This window comes from Argopecten irradians, chromosome 3 (assembly GCF_041381155.1).
Source record: "Argopecten irradians isolate NY chromosome 3, Ai_NY, whole genome shotgun sequence".
Taxonomy (NCBI): Eukaryota; Metazoa; Mollusca; class Bivalvia; order Pectinida; family Pectinidae; genus Argopecten; species Argopecten irradians.
Window position 1 is genome coordinate 30,925,558 of NC_091136.1, and position 17,239 is coordinate 30,942,796.

General features: G+C 35.7%; 1 protein-coding gene across 2 annotated transcripts in view; it reads right to left on the reverse strand.

Moving 5' to 3' along the window:
- The window catches only part of LOC138318178 (uncharacterized), a 91,838-nt gene that overhangs the window by 46,463 nt on the left and 28,136 nt on the right, over positions 1-17,239 (reverse strand). For both annotated transcript variants that reach the window (XM_069260343.1, XM_069260342.1), the window contains one exon: positions 13,393-13,607. In XM_069260343.1, the coding sequence (XP_069116444.1) occupies positions 13,393-13,607 (215 nt within the window). The remainder of the gene's footprint in view (positions 1-13,392; positions 13,608-17,239) is intronic.

A 17,239-nucleotide genomic window follows, 5' to 3' on the forward strand; every position in this document is an offset into this window, starting at 1 on the left:
TAAAATGGGGACAGGATAGAGTGGGAATAGGATAGGATAGGATAAGATAAGATCGGGGTAGGGTAGGGGTAGGATAGGATAAGTTAGGGGCATAGTAAGATGGAGGCAGGATAGGATAGGATTGGGACAGAATAGGATGAGGACAAGTTGTAGACAAGAAAGGATAGGACAGGATAAGACAGCTAGGATAGGATGGGGATGCAACATGAAGTGATGTGACAGGAATGACATAGTAAACACTATATCTCCATACACACATTTCATGGTCGAGGCATAGAAAACTGCAGAATTTGTGAAGGAGCATTGATTTATATGCTTGATAAATACTGTGTACAAAATGGATAATCCCTGTGAAAGTATCAAAGGCAGACACACTATGATCTGCCACAAGTATCATCTGATATTAACATCACATCTGCTTTTGTAGTAAAATTTGAAAGCAAAAACATTATGCATGCATATAAAAAAGATAAGTGAAGTATTTTATCCTAAGTTTTGGCACAAATGTCATAGTTATCACGAATGCAAAATTCACAAATACATATTATTGATATGTTATAATATATATTATAAGACAGATAATAATTCTTTGGATCTACACTCATCAAATAACTTTAAATATAATTCTATTAACCTGAATGGCAGAGTAAGGATATTGATCTGAGTCTAATTAGAGTTATTTCCCTTTATTTCTACCAGACTGATTGGGCATTAGATATACAACTTGATATAATACCACGGGCTGGAATTGAAGATAATACAATACTGTGTTTCTGGGTTTTTTTCCCACTATCATCAAATAAATTTCAATATGATTTGCTTTGCGTATTGTGTATTTATTCTGATTTATTTTCGTAATGAACAATTTAAAAGTTTTTGATCAGATTTTAAAGAAGAATTGTCTCAATTTACTGCTTTAAATCAAATGTTAATCAATAGAACTGTATCTTAACTATCACCTGAAGTCTTCTTTACTTTAAATACTCATACTTTAAATAATCATTTCCTCATAAGTTGTAAAAGTGTTTCATTAAATCTTTTAGGTGATTTGGTAAGACCATTTTAATATAAAAATCAATTTTACCCGTCCTGAGTGTTAAGAAGAGTTTTGAAAATTTAGGTTATATAACCTTTTAACTTACAATGGCCCTCTGAGTGTGGAGGTGACCCAAAAACTTTGATTTCATTAATTCTGGCCTTTATAAATTCAGATTAAAAAGCAGCATCCAATTGTTATATAATAATTAGTAGTAAATAGCAAAAAAAGTGACCTTGACCTTTTTTTGGAATCAATACAATGACCTTGGCCTCATACATATGAAACATATGTTTCCTTTGATGACCTTAAGATATGGAGTTTCCTAAGAAAATTGAAGGAAAACTTTTCAGGATTTGATAAAAGGAAATGAAAAGATAACTATTTCAGGTGATGAATTGGGTATATTTAAATACAAGAAGGAATACTATTGCCCCGGCAGATGTTGTACTATAGAAAGACTATCACATCATCACATTACTCTCACTCAGCTAGGTGTGAAGTGATTCTGCCCCTGTCGTGTGGGAGACAAATCTCCTCTAGGATCAGTATGTAATATACCCTTTGTCCCCATATACATCTATCTGCATATCCTGCAATCTAGACTCAATGAATCTTTCAATTAAACCAAACCCAGCTTTTCATGTTTGGATGCCTTCGTTGATAGCCATCTTTATGACTTAATTTTCCAAAACTCTCAATGGATAAATTATTTATATGAATGTAAAATATTAATTTGCGTTTTTAACACCGTAATGGTTGTGGATTTATTTGGTGTTAAGTTTTATTATATATGACAAAGCAGTTTCGTATGTTGCACACCTGTATGTAATTATGTTTACAACTAACACCATGCCACAAATACAGCCATATCTAATATACAGAGAGGTTTTGTGTACTCCATTAAGGCAGACTGCCTTCATTGAACTCTAAAATGTCAATTTTGTAAGTCTAGAATAAACGAAAGTGAGCTTCATCACATGTCAAAAACAGTGTAATACTTTGTAATAAGTTTGAAATATAAATAAAACAAAGAAACATAATGATAACTAATTTTGTTATATTAGACCTACACAAAGCAAAGTGATGGAGCATGAGGTCCTACCCTGAAAAGTGATGAAGTATGAGGTCCTACCCTGTAAAGTGATGAAGTATGAGGTCCTACCCTGTAAAGTGATGAAGTATGAGGTCCTACCCTGTAAAGTGATGAAGTATGAGGTCCTACCCTGTAAAGTGATGAAGTATGAGGTCCTACCCTCTGTAAAGTGAGGTCTACCTGAGTGAGTATGAGGTCCTACCCTGTAAAGTGATGATGAAGTAAGTGAGTACTTAAATGAGGTCCTACCCTGTAAAGTGATTATGAGTCCTGTAAGTGATGAAGTATGAGGTCCTACCCTGTAAAGTGATGAAGTGATGAGTCCTACCCTGTAAAGTGATGAAGTATGAGGTCCTACCCTGTAAAGTGATGAAGTATGAGGTCCTACCCTGTAAAGTGATGAAGTATGAGGTCCTACCCTGTAAAGTGATGAAGAGTGAGTTCCTACCCTGTAAAGTGATGAAGTATGAGGTCCTACCCTGTTAAATGATGAAGTATGAGGTCTCTACCCTGTAAAGTGATGATGAGGTCCTACTGTAAGTGATGAGTATGAGGTTCTAACTGTAAAGTGATGAAGTATGAGGTCCTACCCTGTAAAGTGATGATGATGAAGTATGAGGTCCTACCTGTAAAGTGATGAAGTATGAGGTCCTAACCTGTAAAGTGATGAAGTATGAGGTCCTACCCTGTAAAGTGATGAAGTAGTATGAGTATGAGGTCCTACCCTGTAAAGTGATGAAGTATGAGGTCCTACCCTGTAAAGTGATGAAGTATGAGGTCCTACTGTGTAAAGTGATGAAGTATGAGGTCCTACCCTGTAAAGTGATGAAGTATGAGGTCCTACCCTGTAAAGTGATGAAGTATGAGGTCCTACCCTGTAAAGTGATGAAGTATGAGGTCCTACCTGTAATGATGAGTATGAGTCCTACCCTGTAAAGTGATGAAGTATGAGGTCCTACCCTGTAAAGATGAAGAAGTCCTATGTAAAGGATCTAGGTCCCCTGTAAAGTGATGAAGTATGAGGTCCTACCCTGTAAAGTGATGAAGTATGAGGTCCTACCCTGTAAAGTGATGAAGTATGAGGTCCTACCCTGTAAAGTGATGAAGTATGAGGTCCTACCCTGTAAAGTGATGAAGTATGAGGTCCTACCCTGTAAAGTGATGAAGTATGAGGTCCTACCTGTAAAGTGATGAAGTATGAGGTCCTACCCTGTAAAGTGATGAAGTATGAGGTCCTACCCTGTAAAGTGATGAAGTATATGAGGTCCTACCTGTGTGAAAGTATGAGGTGTAAGTGATGAAGTATGAGGTCCTACCCTGTAAAGTGATGAAGTATGAGGTCCTACCCTGTAAAGTGATGAAGTATGAGGTCCTACCCTGTAAAGTGATGAAGTATGAGGTCCTACCCTGTAAAGTGATGAAGTATGAGGTCCTACCTGTAAAGTGATGAAGTATGAGGTCCTACCCTGTAAAGTGATGAAGTATGAGGTCCTACTGTAAAGTGATGAAGTATGAGGTCCTACCCTGTAAAGTGATGAAGTATGAGGTCCACCTGTAAAGTGATGAAGTATGAGGTCCTACCCTGTAAAGTGATGAAGTATGAGGTCCTACCCTGTAAAGTGATGAAGTATGAGGTCCTACCCTGTAAAGTGATGAAGTATGAGGTCCTACCCTGTAAAGTGATGAAATGAGGTCTACCTGTAAAGTGATGAAGTATGAGGTCCTACCTGTAAAGTGATGAAGTATGAGGTCCTACCTGTAAAGTGATGAAGTATGAGGTCCTACCCTGTAAAGTGATGAAGTATGAGGTCCTACCCTGTAAAGTGATGAAGTATGAGGTCCTACCCTGTAAAGTGATGAAGTATGAGGTCCTACCTGTAAAGTGATGAAGTATGAGGTCCTACCCTGTAAAGTGATGAAGTATGAGGTCCTACCCTGTAAAGTGATGAAGTATGAGGTCCTACCTGTAAAGTGATGAAGTATGAGGTCCTACCTGTAAAGTGATGAAGTATGAGGTCCTACCCTGTAAAGTGAATGATACCTGTAAATGATGGTTGGTCCTACCTGTAAAGTGATGAAGTATGAGGTCCTACCCTGTAAAGTGATGAAGTATGAGGTCCTACCCTGTAAAGTGATGAAGTATGAGGTCCTACCCTGTAAAGTGATGAAGTATGAGGTCCTACCCTGTAAAGTGATGAAGTATGAGGTCCTACCCTGTAAAGTGATGAAGTATGAGGTCCTACCCTGTAAAGTGATGAAGTATGAGGTCCTACCCTGTAAAGTGATGAAGTATGAGGTCCTACCCTGTAAAGTGATGAAGTATGAGGTCCTACCTGTAAAGTGATGAAGTATGAGGTCCTACCCTGTAAAGTGATGAAGTATGAGGTCCTACCTGTAAAGTGATGAAGTATGAGGTCCTACCCTGTAAAGTATGAATGATAAGTGAGGTCCTACCCTGTAAAGTGATGAAGTATGAGGTCCTACCCTGTAAAGTGATGAAGTATGAGGTCCTACCCTGTAAAGTGATGAAGTATGAGGTCCTACCCTGTAAAGTGATGAAGTATGAGGTCCTACCCTGTAAAGTGATGAAGTATGAGGTCCTACCCTGTAAAGTGATGAAGTATGAGGTCCTACCCTGTAAAGTGATGAAGTATGAGGTCCTACCCTGTAAAGTGATGAAGTATGAGGTCCTACCCTGTAAAGTGATGAAGTATGAGGTCCTCCCTGTAAAGTGATGAAGTATGAGTCCTACCCTGTAAAGTGATGAAGTATGAGGTCCTACCCTGTAAAAGTGATGAAGTATGAGGTCCTACCCTGTAAAGTGATGAAGTATGAGGTCCTACCCTGTAAAGTGATGAAGTATGAGGTCCTACCCTGTAAAGTGATGAAGTATGAGGTCCTACTGTGTAAAGTGATGAAGTATGAGGTCCTACCCTGTAAAGTGATGAAGTATGAGGTCCTACCTGTAAAGTGATGAAGATGAAGTAAGTGATGAAGTATGAGGTCCTACCCTGTAAAGTGATGAAGTATGAGGTCCTACCCTGTAAAGTGATGAAGTATGAGGTCCTACCCTGTAAAGTGATGAAGTATGAGGTCCTACCCTGTAAAGTGATGAAGTATGAGGTCCTACCCTGTAAAGTGATGAAGTATGAGGTCCTACCCTGTAAAGTGATGAAGTATGAGGTCCTACCCTGTAAAGTGATGAAGTATGAGGTCCTACCCTGTAAAGTGATGAAGTATGAGGTCCTACCCTGTAAAGTGATGAAGTATGAGGTCCTACTATGTAAAGTGATGAAGTATGAGGTCCTACTGTGTAAAGTGATGAAGTATGAGGTCCTACCCTGTAAAGTGATGAAGTATGAGGTCCTACCCTGTAAAGTGATGAAGTTGATGAATGAAGTATGAGGTCCTACCCTGTAAAAGTGATGAAGTATGTAAGATAATGAGGTCCTCCCTGTAAAGTGATGAAGTATGAGGTCCTACCCTGTAAAGTGATGAAGTGAGGTCACCTGTAATAAGTATGAGGTCCTACCCTGTAAATGATGAAGTATGAGGTCCTACCCTGTAAAGTGATGAAGTATGAGGTCCTACCCTGTAAAGTGATGAAGTATGAAGTCCTACCTGTAAAGTGATGAAGTATGAGGTCCTACCCTGTAAAGTGATGAAGTATGAGGTCCTACCCTGTAAAGTGATGAAGTATGAGGTCCTACCCTGTAAAGTGATGAAGTATGAGGTCCTACCCTGTAAAGTGATGAAGTATGAGGTCCTACCCAGTAAAGTGATGAAGTATGAGGTCCTACCTCTGTAAAGTGATGAAGTATGAGGTCCTACCCTGTAAAGTGATGAAGTATGAGGTCTTACTCTGTAAAATGATGAAGTTTGCGGTTCTACTGTGTAAAGTGATGAAGTATGTTACATGACCATATATATAAAATGTAAAATGATGAAATTTCCGAGCCTATTCCGTTGTGGATTTAGAAATGAGTCTCATCTCTAGTATAAAGAGGTCACAGGTATGATACCAAGATAACAGATGTTCATAACAGATAAGGAAATCAAGATTTATTATTTTATATTCAAGTAAAAAATGATTTTCTTGCTCATGCAACAGGAAACTAGATAGGAGCAAAAAAATCTTAATACACTTTTTGTATACTGGTTCCTGTGTGTAGATAAAGTCCTGATGTTTAAGAATTACCCATCATGAATAGTCCAACAGGAAGGTTACAGACTCGGCAAAAGTTAGTGAAAAATGTCTATATGAGGTTACCCACACAATATCTTTTTTTTTCTCATTAGTTTTGTAGATAAGACATTATCGCATCAACATCATGGCTATGATCTACCCCCAGACTAAATGACAGTCGGCCAAAATAGGGAGTAATTTACTACAAGTGGAAAATTATTGCGAGACACAAATATAACAATTAAAACACAATAAACCACAGCAGTGTTCTAGCGTCCTTAGGACCTACCCCACACAGGCCCAGAAGTGCTATTACCGGTCCAATCCTACATATCATCCTGCCCCTATCTCACCATTTATCTTCTTTTAATGTAATTTTTGTCAAATAAATGTACATTTGGTGTATCCGTTACCACCCCACAGCTCAGCAAGGGTAATCCAACACTTGGACAGAATATAGCCCCGCTACTTATGTACAGCTTGTTTTTAACAGAAATACAATATGTTAATTGCAGCCGATCATTATGTAACAAGGACAGGAATCCGAGATCAAATCATTGTGTTTGACCTTCTTATCCCATACCTAATGTATTGGTGAACAAACCAGTCATACATCGTACAGATAACGACGACAAGCGTGCAGTTATGACCATTCATTTTCATGTTCTTACTGATAAAATGTATCAGAAACCGCAGGTGTCCGGCTCGAAAAAAAAAACAGAAAAGGAAATTCTTTATTATTAATTTTGCAGGTGTCCAAAACTTATCTTTTTCTCTTGAAAATATGAATGGAAATAAATCAGATCTTTTGATATATTTAAAAAAAAAAAAAAAAATCCCATTTATCACAGTAATTTATGTATTGTATGTGCCTACAAGACATATCTTGGCTACATTGATCATTCTCACTTATAACTGTAACTTAGGTCTTGTTTTAAAATATCTGTATCTTTTAGTGTACTGTGTTAATTGAGTATATGCAAGGTACTAGGTAAGGTATCAGAAGATTATTAAGACAATGTTCATTAACATGGGGAGTCTCTGATGCATTTCCCAGTATTTTTGGAGTACAATTTGGTGATCTAAAGAGTCCATCCAGAGAAATTGGTCTTTGTAGCTAATGGTCTTTTCACAAAGGGCACCCAAAGAAAATTATCTTATGAAGTAGGTGGTCACTAACCAAAGGTACTGACTGCAGTAGGTTTACTGCCTACGGTTATGATTTTTGGCCTTGACAATGTAGTACTTTAAACGAGAGAATCTGTCAGAAAAAATTCCACACAAGATGGTGCATGAACAAAAGAAGTCATCAAATAACCTAGGTATGAAAATACTGAAATAATTGATTAACCTTTGACCCTGGTATTATGCCATTAACTTCTCTATGACCTTAGTTGTATGCTGCTGATCTGTCTCTACAAAGAGGTGCGTAGGAGATATAAACAAAGCTCATTTGATATGAGCCCAATTAGCAGGTTATGTCCAGAAAATGAAGGAGGGATGGGTTTATAGCTGACAGGGACAACATCAACGACATCACAGACACCTTGTATATAGCCCCAATTTCACAGCTGGTGATAATTATTGTTTATTTTTACCTGTCGTTTCCTCAATAACTGACACAACAGCTTTTGACAACTCTACAGCTTTCCTGGATTACTCAATGCGATGAAATTTTACTTTTATTATGATGGTTGGATATGAACTGCACAGGTGCAGAAAATACGTAGCGAGGGCCCTGATATACAGGTGTGAACTCTCGAGAGCCTGGAGTAGTGTCAGTAGTACTCATCTTCATCATTAAAGTATGGGAAAAACTAGATTCCAGGAATATATATACATAATGTATTTAATTCTGAACATCATCTGAGATGTTTTGTATGGGATTATGCTAAAGCATTTTTAACATATTTGCACTATATATAGGAAGACACTTATCAACGTCATGAATGTCAAATGAAGAGAAAATGTAGTCTCCCATTCAAGGTGGTCTTAAAACATAAAGGCTCTCTCTCATAACAGGTGGTCTCTTATGGAAAACTCTCTCACCAAATCTCTCTATTGAAAAGCATTTCAGTATACATTGTATGTCTCTCACATAATCTGTTTTTTATCACAATAAATGGGTCTTTTTGAGGTAATAAGAACAAGAGAACAATCTTGCGCCAGATGCTGAGTCAATTTCTGACATTTGTATGACAACTGGTTTCTTCATAATATGACATTTTTTTCTTATGGATTATCCCTAAACTCAAATAGGGAAACCAATATCAGCCAATAACAAATTGATTTGGAATACTAACAATACTAACAATTGCTCTTAAACAAAGATTTTCAGAGCTCATTGTGGATGCATGTATTAAATAACTTTATTTTGTTTTATTTGATTAGCTTATGACACTTAAATATTTTTGATATTAAATAATCATGCAAAGTTAAGAAGATGGCGGAAATCCTACGTTCCCAGAGAAAACATGTGCCACACTGACAAAACCTTTTCACCTGGCCCCATATCTGCCTTAACCTTACGACAACTCTGAGGTGGAGGAGGTCTATAGTGGTAATTGTCAGATATCTTAACCACTTGTTTGATACAACTTTATAAAATATCATACTTGATATTTTCAGCCTACATATCTATCTTAGCAGGTATTCTGTGGTTGTATCGTGTATATCTAACACTTACTGCCACAAAACCTATTTGAATTTGAAAAGAGATCTGTGGCGATGTGATTGGATATCAAAGACTAGTCAGGGGGTTTACTGCAGCCCGATTACAGTAAATCAAGGTAATGGGCACAAAAAAACCTACAAAAAACCACCAGTACATCAAATCTCTCTGGCATTTATGGTGTCTTGGCCAATATAAGCCTGGATATACAGTGGTGATATGAGGAATGTCCTGTTGGTTTTGACAAATACGTTTATGATAATGAAATATTAGATGACTTACCACACATTTTCTACTGTGATGCAGTCAGCCATTGATCTGATGTCAGGGATTTCCGATTTATGAGCCGCCATTTTATAGGTATCATACATTCAAACTTGTGGTTCTCTATATCACCAACAATGTAGAAGTGATAAAAACCCCTCGCTGACACAGGCGTTAAATGCATTTCAAAAATATATCTCCCTCTTTATAGATGTACGGATGTTTAATGATACTAAGCTTATTTTATGGTGTAGATTTTTAAAAGGACAAGGTAATGTTACAATAAAGTTTTCAAAACTTCCTTTCACAATTTATCATCAAACTGTCTGCTTTGTTGCCATTCTGCGAGTTTGGTATTTGCTTTGCAATTTTGACAATGACTTTATTACCTTAATTTTGTTACCGTGAAGATGTCATGATTTGTCCCATAGGGGATTCGCTTAAGAGTATGAATTTATGTCAAGAGGCTATGCAAGCTTGTTTTCAATACTTGGATAATATTTGTGACTGTGAAATAGATTCAATACAGTGCTAACATTTCAGTCCTGAGGAAAGTTACTTGGAAAGAGAAATTAAAGTCACGACAACGGTCTCTATAATATGAAATACATCACTAAAATTAAGCTTGAATTTTTTTGTCTATGTGACATATCTGATTCTAAGTTTCAAGCTAGGAGGAAATAACCTACGGGTAACATAAAAAAAAATCTTCTGAGAATTTTTTTATCAACAACTTAGTTTCTTTAAGGTGGCCAGTCAATGAAAATGTTTGTGACTGGATATTCATACTGTAACATAAAAAAAAATCTTCTGAGAATTTTTTTATCAACAACTTAGGTTCTTTAAGGTGGCCAATCAATGAAAATGTTTGTGACTGGATAATTATCTTCATACTGCGAAATAAATTGGGACTCTGGAAATACTTTGTTACAGTTAAAAAGTATTTGACGATGAAAAAGTTTTTGATGGTGAAAATTTATTCAATATCAATATGTGACTTATATTTCTGGGCTCAGAAGTCATTGATGATTGCTAAATAATCCTTATTAAGCTTTTCAAAAATATGATGACTTCTTGGGAGCTTTGTATTTCTCTGATAATGCTTAAAAACAATGAAGTAGCTTAAAATTACTATGTAGAACAAGTGAACATTCAAAATTCTTCACTTGTACTGGAAAACCATATTGTGGTTGGCGATGTACTTTTGTTAGGCTGACAAGAGATGAAATATGATTTGAATAAACTGGTCATAAACAGATGGTGGGCTTACATATAAAGACTTTGGTGTTTTCCTAAAAGTATCTTTATAACCTTTTACATAGTCTCAACCACATTGTAATAAAATCACACCTGTATATCATTAATTGCAAATGAGATTGAAATACATGAGCAGCTTTCTACGGTATACATGTGTATCGACTTACACCACTTTAAACAGACATGCTCCAGTCAAAACGTATCATAAACAGGGATATAGAAGCTTAAGATCCCTGTATCAAATCACATCATCCTAAAATGGCCGTAAAAGATAATAGCCAGATTCAAACACCTGTTGGATGTGACGTCAGTCGCTATACCAAGGTCACTTTTAAATTAAGAAACTCTAAAATCAAAGAGAATATACATACTCTGATGCTAATAGATATCACTGATATGTCTGCCTGGCACTTGAATACCTCACTGCTACATACCTTAGTTAAACATGATTTATAGCTAAAATATCCCTATCCTAAACTTTTCAGTTGAATTACTTAAATTCTATTAATTGGTGGAAAATTTAAACTAATCCAGATTGATTCAAGACAAGCTTGCTAATTCTTCTAAAAAAATTGAATATATATCAATGTAATCCATATTTTTTCTCATACTTAGCTGATGCTTAATCTTGTTTGATAAGATTTTAATTGTAAATTTCTAAGTTTAAATACTAACACAATATAATCCCATACTAATACATGTTAACATGATAAACCTTTGAATATTGAAATCTTTCTACAAAAAGTATATAAATTCTACAATAAAACAGCTGCTGTGGCAAGGTGTTCTACCAATGAAGAGTTACCTCACATTAAGCTAATATCAAGATAGCATGATAGCATGGACATCATAGTAAGACTATACAGCTTTCAAAATTGACTCTTCTTTTACAGTTGGTAAAATTTCATAGATCAGTTATGTCAGAAGAAGAAAGAGAGGAAAACATGCCAGATTTTGTTTTTCTTTGACCTTTTACATGACTGAAGATAAAATAACAATATTTTTGGTAACAAACCAGAAATAAATCAGCCACTAATCTCAGATCCAATTACAGCCCTAACCCCAAAGCTGGGGTGTCTGATTGTAACAGGGATCTCACCGACTCCACCCAGTCACTACAATCCACACATAATTGGATCAAAAGTTAGCTTTAGTATCCAAATGCCATAATTATTGAAAGGTGTAGAGATTATCAAGTTCATACGACAACAAACAAGAACATCAGAAATATGTTCCAAAGCAGATCAGGCCCCGTTTTCTCGAAACTTAAGTGGAGACTTAAGTCAAAACTTAAGTTTTTCTCCTTATGTAACTTATATGAAAATTTATGACTTAAGTTAGTTTTTGACTTAAGTTTGTTTGGAGAAATTGGGGCCTGCACTGTCTCTTTTAGTTTGGTGTGTTTAGTTAAAGTTATCACCCTGATTGTAGTGCTGGAAACAACATTGTGACTTGACCTATTTTTCATACACTGAAGTTATCATTGAGACTGTAGCTTGACCTATTTTACACAAGTATACACTCCAGTTGTCATGAGACCTCACTATTTGTCATAGACTGTAGCTTGATCTATTTTGCAGATGCTCTAGTTGTCATGGAGATACATATGTATTTGCATATGCTCTAGTTGCCATGGAGACTGTAGTTTGACCTATTTTGCACATTTTCTAAATAACTTGATTTAGTTTGAAAACCATAGTTGTCATGGATACTGCAGTTTGACCTATTTTTCACAAATTCTAGTTGCTATGAAAACTGTAGCTTGATCTATTTTGCACACATTCTAGTTTCATGGACACATGAATTCACTTGTTTTATGTAATATTGTCATAGTGAATATATCCTACACACTATATTACTGTGTAATATTGTCATGGTGAATATATCCTACACACTATATTACCATGTAATATTGTCATGGTGAATATATCCTACACACTATATTACCATGTAATATTGTCATGGTGAATATATCCTACACACTATATAACCATGATTAAGGCTGACCTAATTCTAACACTTTTGTTGTCAGGGTTAATATATCTTGACCTAATTGCAAACTTCATTTGCCATTGATTTGTACACATTCTTGATATCTTTCTTTTTGATTTCCCTAAATCAAAGTAGTTGTGTTTAGTACTGTTTTACCTAGTAACTACATAAGACACTTTGATATTTAGCCTGTAGCCAAAAGATATGATAGCCGAGAAAGCTACAATGAATTATGAAACTTACAGTCTTCCACTCGAAGGTAATAAGAATTACTGACCCTTGATGACATATTTCAAATTAGAGTTTGCTGTCTGATCTAGCATGGAAACGCTGTATACAGTGATAATTGTCAATTACAGGCAGTGTAAGGATGTAGACACCTACAGATTACTTTAATCCAGGTATTGTATAAGCTTGCCAAGTCACAGACATTCTCATCGTTCACATGGGAACAATCTAACAACCACCATTAATTAAAGACCTGCACAGGCGCAGTAATTAAATAATAATTTACAAACATTGCCGACAAGATAAACTGACCTTGGACAAGGATGTAGGACACACAGAAAGAGGAATTACAAAAAACACAGAGCGCATCTCATTTAACTTCAAACAAACAAGACAATATGTCAAAGTACAAACAAGAATTAAGATTAATAGTTATATTAATAAATATTAATGTGCAAAATAAAAGAGGCAAAAAAACTTATTTTGAATTATTCTATGAATGACATTTAAACTTGTTTAAATCACACATGTAGAGAGGATGGGAAAAATACAAAAAGTAAAAGTAAAAATGAAAAAGAAAAAAATTACTGAAAAAGAAAATCAAATACATAATAATGTACGAAACTGCGTACAGCGCAAAATTACAAAATCCATTTACTCACACATCACTTGCTGAAGAGAAGGTCAGTTCACAGATAGCTTCAATAGACATCCACTTGAGAGGGAGTCGTCCCCCTTTTCTGTTCATGTACACAGCATCATTATAGACGAAGCGAGCCAGACCAAAATCACCAATCTTCACAGTCTTGTCGCCTCCTACCAAGATATTTCTGGCTGCCAAGTCTCTGTGGACGAAACCTTTCTGGGCAAGGAATTCCTACAATGACAAAACAGTCATACATTATCAGCATTGAGTTGATGAGTTGATCAGCACCCTGACATTTGTATTCAAATCTATTTGCACCTTCAATTTGAAGTCTTTATGTCTGTTACTATTCATATAAAAGCTATCAAATTTATATCATACTAAATCATATATCTGCATTGGTGATGTAGATTTCTCAGAAAAAAATCTGACAATTGCACATCTACATAATTTTTATATCATGTTTCACCATACCTAATATATAATAGGTCATAGATTTTGCAAGAAAAACTCTTGAAATCAATCTTAAATGGACAGACAGATAGATTCTAAGACAGACTGAGAAACACAGTGATTGCTATTGTATGCATCAGAAATGTAAGGCCTTAATGTTAGAATTTCAATAACAATTTTATGGAATACTCATCAGAATCCGACGATGTACCGGGATCTTTTTGTCTGGCAATAATCTATTTCAACCTATTGTTTTCAGAGATGAGAGTTTTTGATACATATATAACTTGAAATTGCATGGGAGGTAATCTAAAGATATTGCAAGGGAGGTAACTTGAATAGAAAATCAGGAGAAGCAATGACAAAGGAAGAAAAATACTTCTTTCCAAAATACTTGATTTAAAGAACACAAGAATTAAAAAAATATTCTTTGCAGTATTTTAGTTTGGACAATATGGGACAAATATTCCAGAAGAATCGTTACTAGGTTAGTAACCACAAGCATATACTCATATGGGACGAATCCCAAGTTGCAGATGTCCTTTTTTGAAGCTGACAAGTTTAGTGAAAGTTGACAACTTCATGAAGTTACCAGTGATTAAGTACAACAGCAAAACATCAAAGCATTGTTAGTTTTTAAATCAAAATTCAATTTCAGTGAATTTTCTGTTTGATGTGTTTCTACCCAGCAGGCACTGGTGTGACTCAAACTTGATTAGGTTTTGACATGAAAGGTGAGTAAATTATGGAGCATTATCACTATCACTTTGATATAGCTTAATCAACAATCTTCACCATCATATTCTTACACAAACCAGACATTGAACTGGTTAAGATCGGTGAAATTCACCGACAATGTTCACCTTTGAACTTTTCACATTATATGCAATAGAGCACTATCTTTTATGATATCACAATTCATATAATAATCCTGTATGTACTGAAGTATTACAAAAGCCTGGCTAGCCTCAAACAGGCTTTACTCTATTCAATGCTTATTAACCTTTGTCATCTCCAATTAGCCATCATCATATACCTAAAATTGTTTTTTAACTCATTTAAACAATGCCATTACTTTCAAAATTAAATAATCAAAGGCTTTCATTTATATTTACAATTAGGATACTCAAGAGTTCTTGCTAAATAATTGTAAAAATATTCATTTCTCTTTGCACATACATGTTTTTTATATTCACATTTGATGCCATCAATTTCCTAATGTCAATATTTCTATTCTTTCTTCTCATGACATTTTTAGTTCAAATTCTGCATTCAGGTTCAACCATTTTTTTTCTATACACTGTACATAGATTCTTCTTTAATTGATATGAATGAAAATTTACATGAACATCCTTACCCAAATAAACACTTCCCTTCTTTAATGCCACACACCCATCCCTTCTGCCCCACAGAATATTTAACATTTCACCTGCTTAAGTAATAATCTGTCCCAACCATTACCCTAATATACTAACACCTTTTTTACAGTGTCATTAAACTCCCACCAAAAACACACACCGCATATCAATACCAATATCAATCCCCACTATCATTATAAAGACACATGGCTATTTCCAAAATATCACCACTTTCCCTGCTAAAGCAATCACTCCCTGCCCTACCCCAATATGAACACATAACTAACCCGCTTATCCTACCAATAAACATTTCCCCTCCCCACACTAAATATCACCAATCCACTGCTAAGCAATAATCATTTACTGCCAAGTATGAATCCATATCTTCCTCTCTTACACAGCCATTTATCTTCCATATCTCCCCACACAGAATATCACCGCTCCCACTACTGCTTTGTAAATTAATAATTATGCAGTCTCAATCCTAACCCCAACATAAACCCATACCTCCTCTTTTCTACATTAATCCACACAGAATATCACTACTCCCACTAGGAAAGCAATAACCAGTCCCTGCCCTACCCCAAAATCAACCCCTTAACTTATATGTCCCTAGCCCCCTCTACCAAAGCATGAACCAATCCCCCTTCTAACATCTGGCTTGGTTACCGATCAGCCATGCAGATCCGCATAATTCAAAACAGACAATTGATATTGATGAACAATGCATCTACATATTTATGTGTCCAGACAGCATCAGATATAAATAAAAGACGGAATAAACTTATAAATAAGTTTGTATCTATATCAATATATCATTCAATTTAGTGCCAACAAAACAGAGTAATTGAATTTGGCATTAATATCATGTTAGGGATTTTTTTCTTGCTGAAGAAAATGTTCAAATGATTATGGCTAATAGCTTGTCTTGTCAAAACCTTTTCCACAGCATGAGTGTTCAATTTAAATATTGTAGTTGTTTGGTAGGAATAGACAGTAAAATTCACATAGACGTCAGTTGTACCAGCAGCCAAATCACTGTGGAAACAAACACACATTTGCACTTGGTGAATATGCCCAAAGGTCACAATTTTACAGCAGCAAAGGTTATATCAGGATTTTCTTCATAATTGTGGTAATTTTTTTTTCCAATTTACAATAAATCTGTGCTTAAAGTAGCTTTTCTTAAATACTAATCTTTGAGCTGCTACAAATCTAACAGGAGTTTGAGACTTAGCTTCCAGCTGCTACTAAAATTATGTTTTGATAATTATTCAGAACATGTCATTAATATGAAAGTCAATAAATAAGGTATTGTTCGCTATACAATGTATAAACCAGGACAATGCCATAGAAAAGTCAAAGGATATTACAGAACATATTCCACACCATTAAAGATGCACACAATGACAAATATCAAGGTCACAAGGTGTGATAAGACAATTCATAACATCAAAGATAAGGCAGGACAAATATCAAGGTCACAAGGTGAGGTAAGATACTTCATAAGGTCAAAGAAAAGGCAGGGCATACATCAAGGTCACAAGGTCACAAGGTGTGATAAGACAATTCATAACATCAAAGATAAGGCAGGACAAATATCAAGGTCACAAGGTGAGGTAAGATACTTCATAAGGTCAAAGAAAAGGCAGGGCATACATCAAGGTCACAAGGTGTGATAAGACACTTCATAACGTCAAAGATAAGGCAGGACAAATATCAAGTTCACAAGGTGAGGTCAGATACTTCATAAGGTCAAAGAAAAGGCAGGGCATACATCAAGGTCACAAGGTGTGATAAGACACTTCTTAAGGTCAAGGATATAATAAGACACTTCATAACGTCAAAGAAAAGGCAGGGCATACATCAAGGTCACAAGGTGTGATAAGACACTTCATAACGTCAAAGATAAGGCAGGACAAATATCAAGTTCACAAGGTGAGGTCAGATACTTCATAAGGTCAAAGAAAAGGCAGGGCATACATCAAGGTCACAAGGTGTGATAAGACACTTCTTAAGGTCAAGGATATAATAAGACACTTCATAACGTCA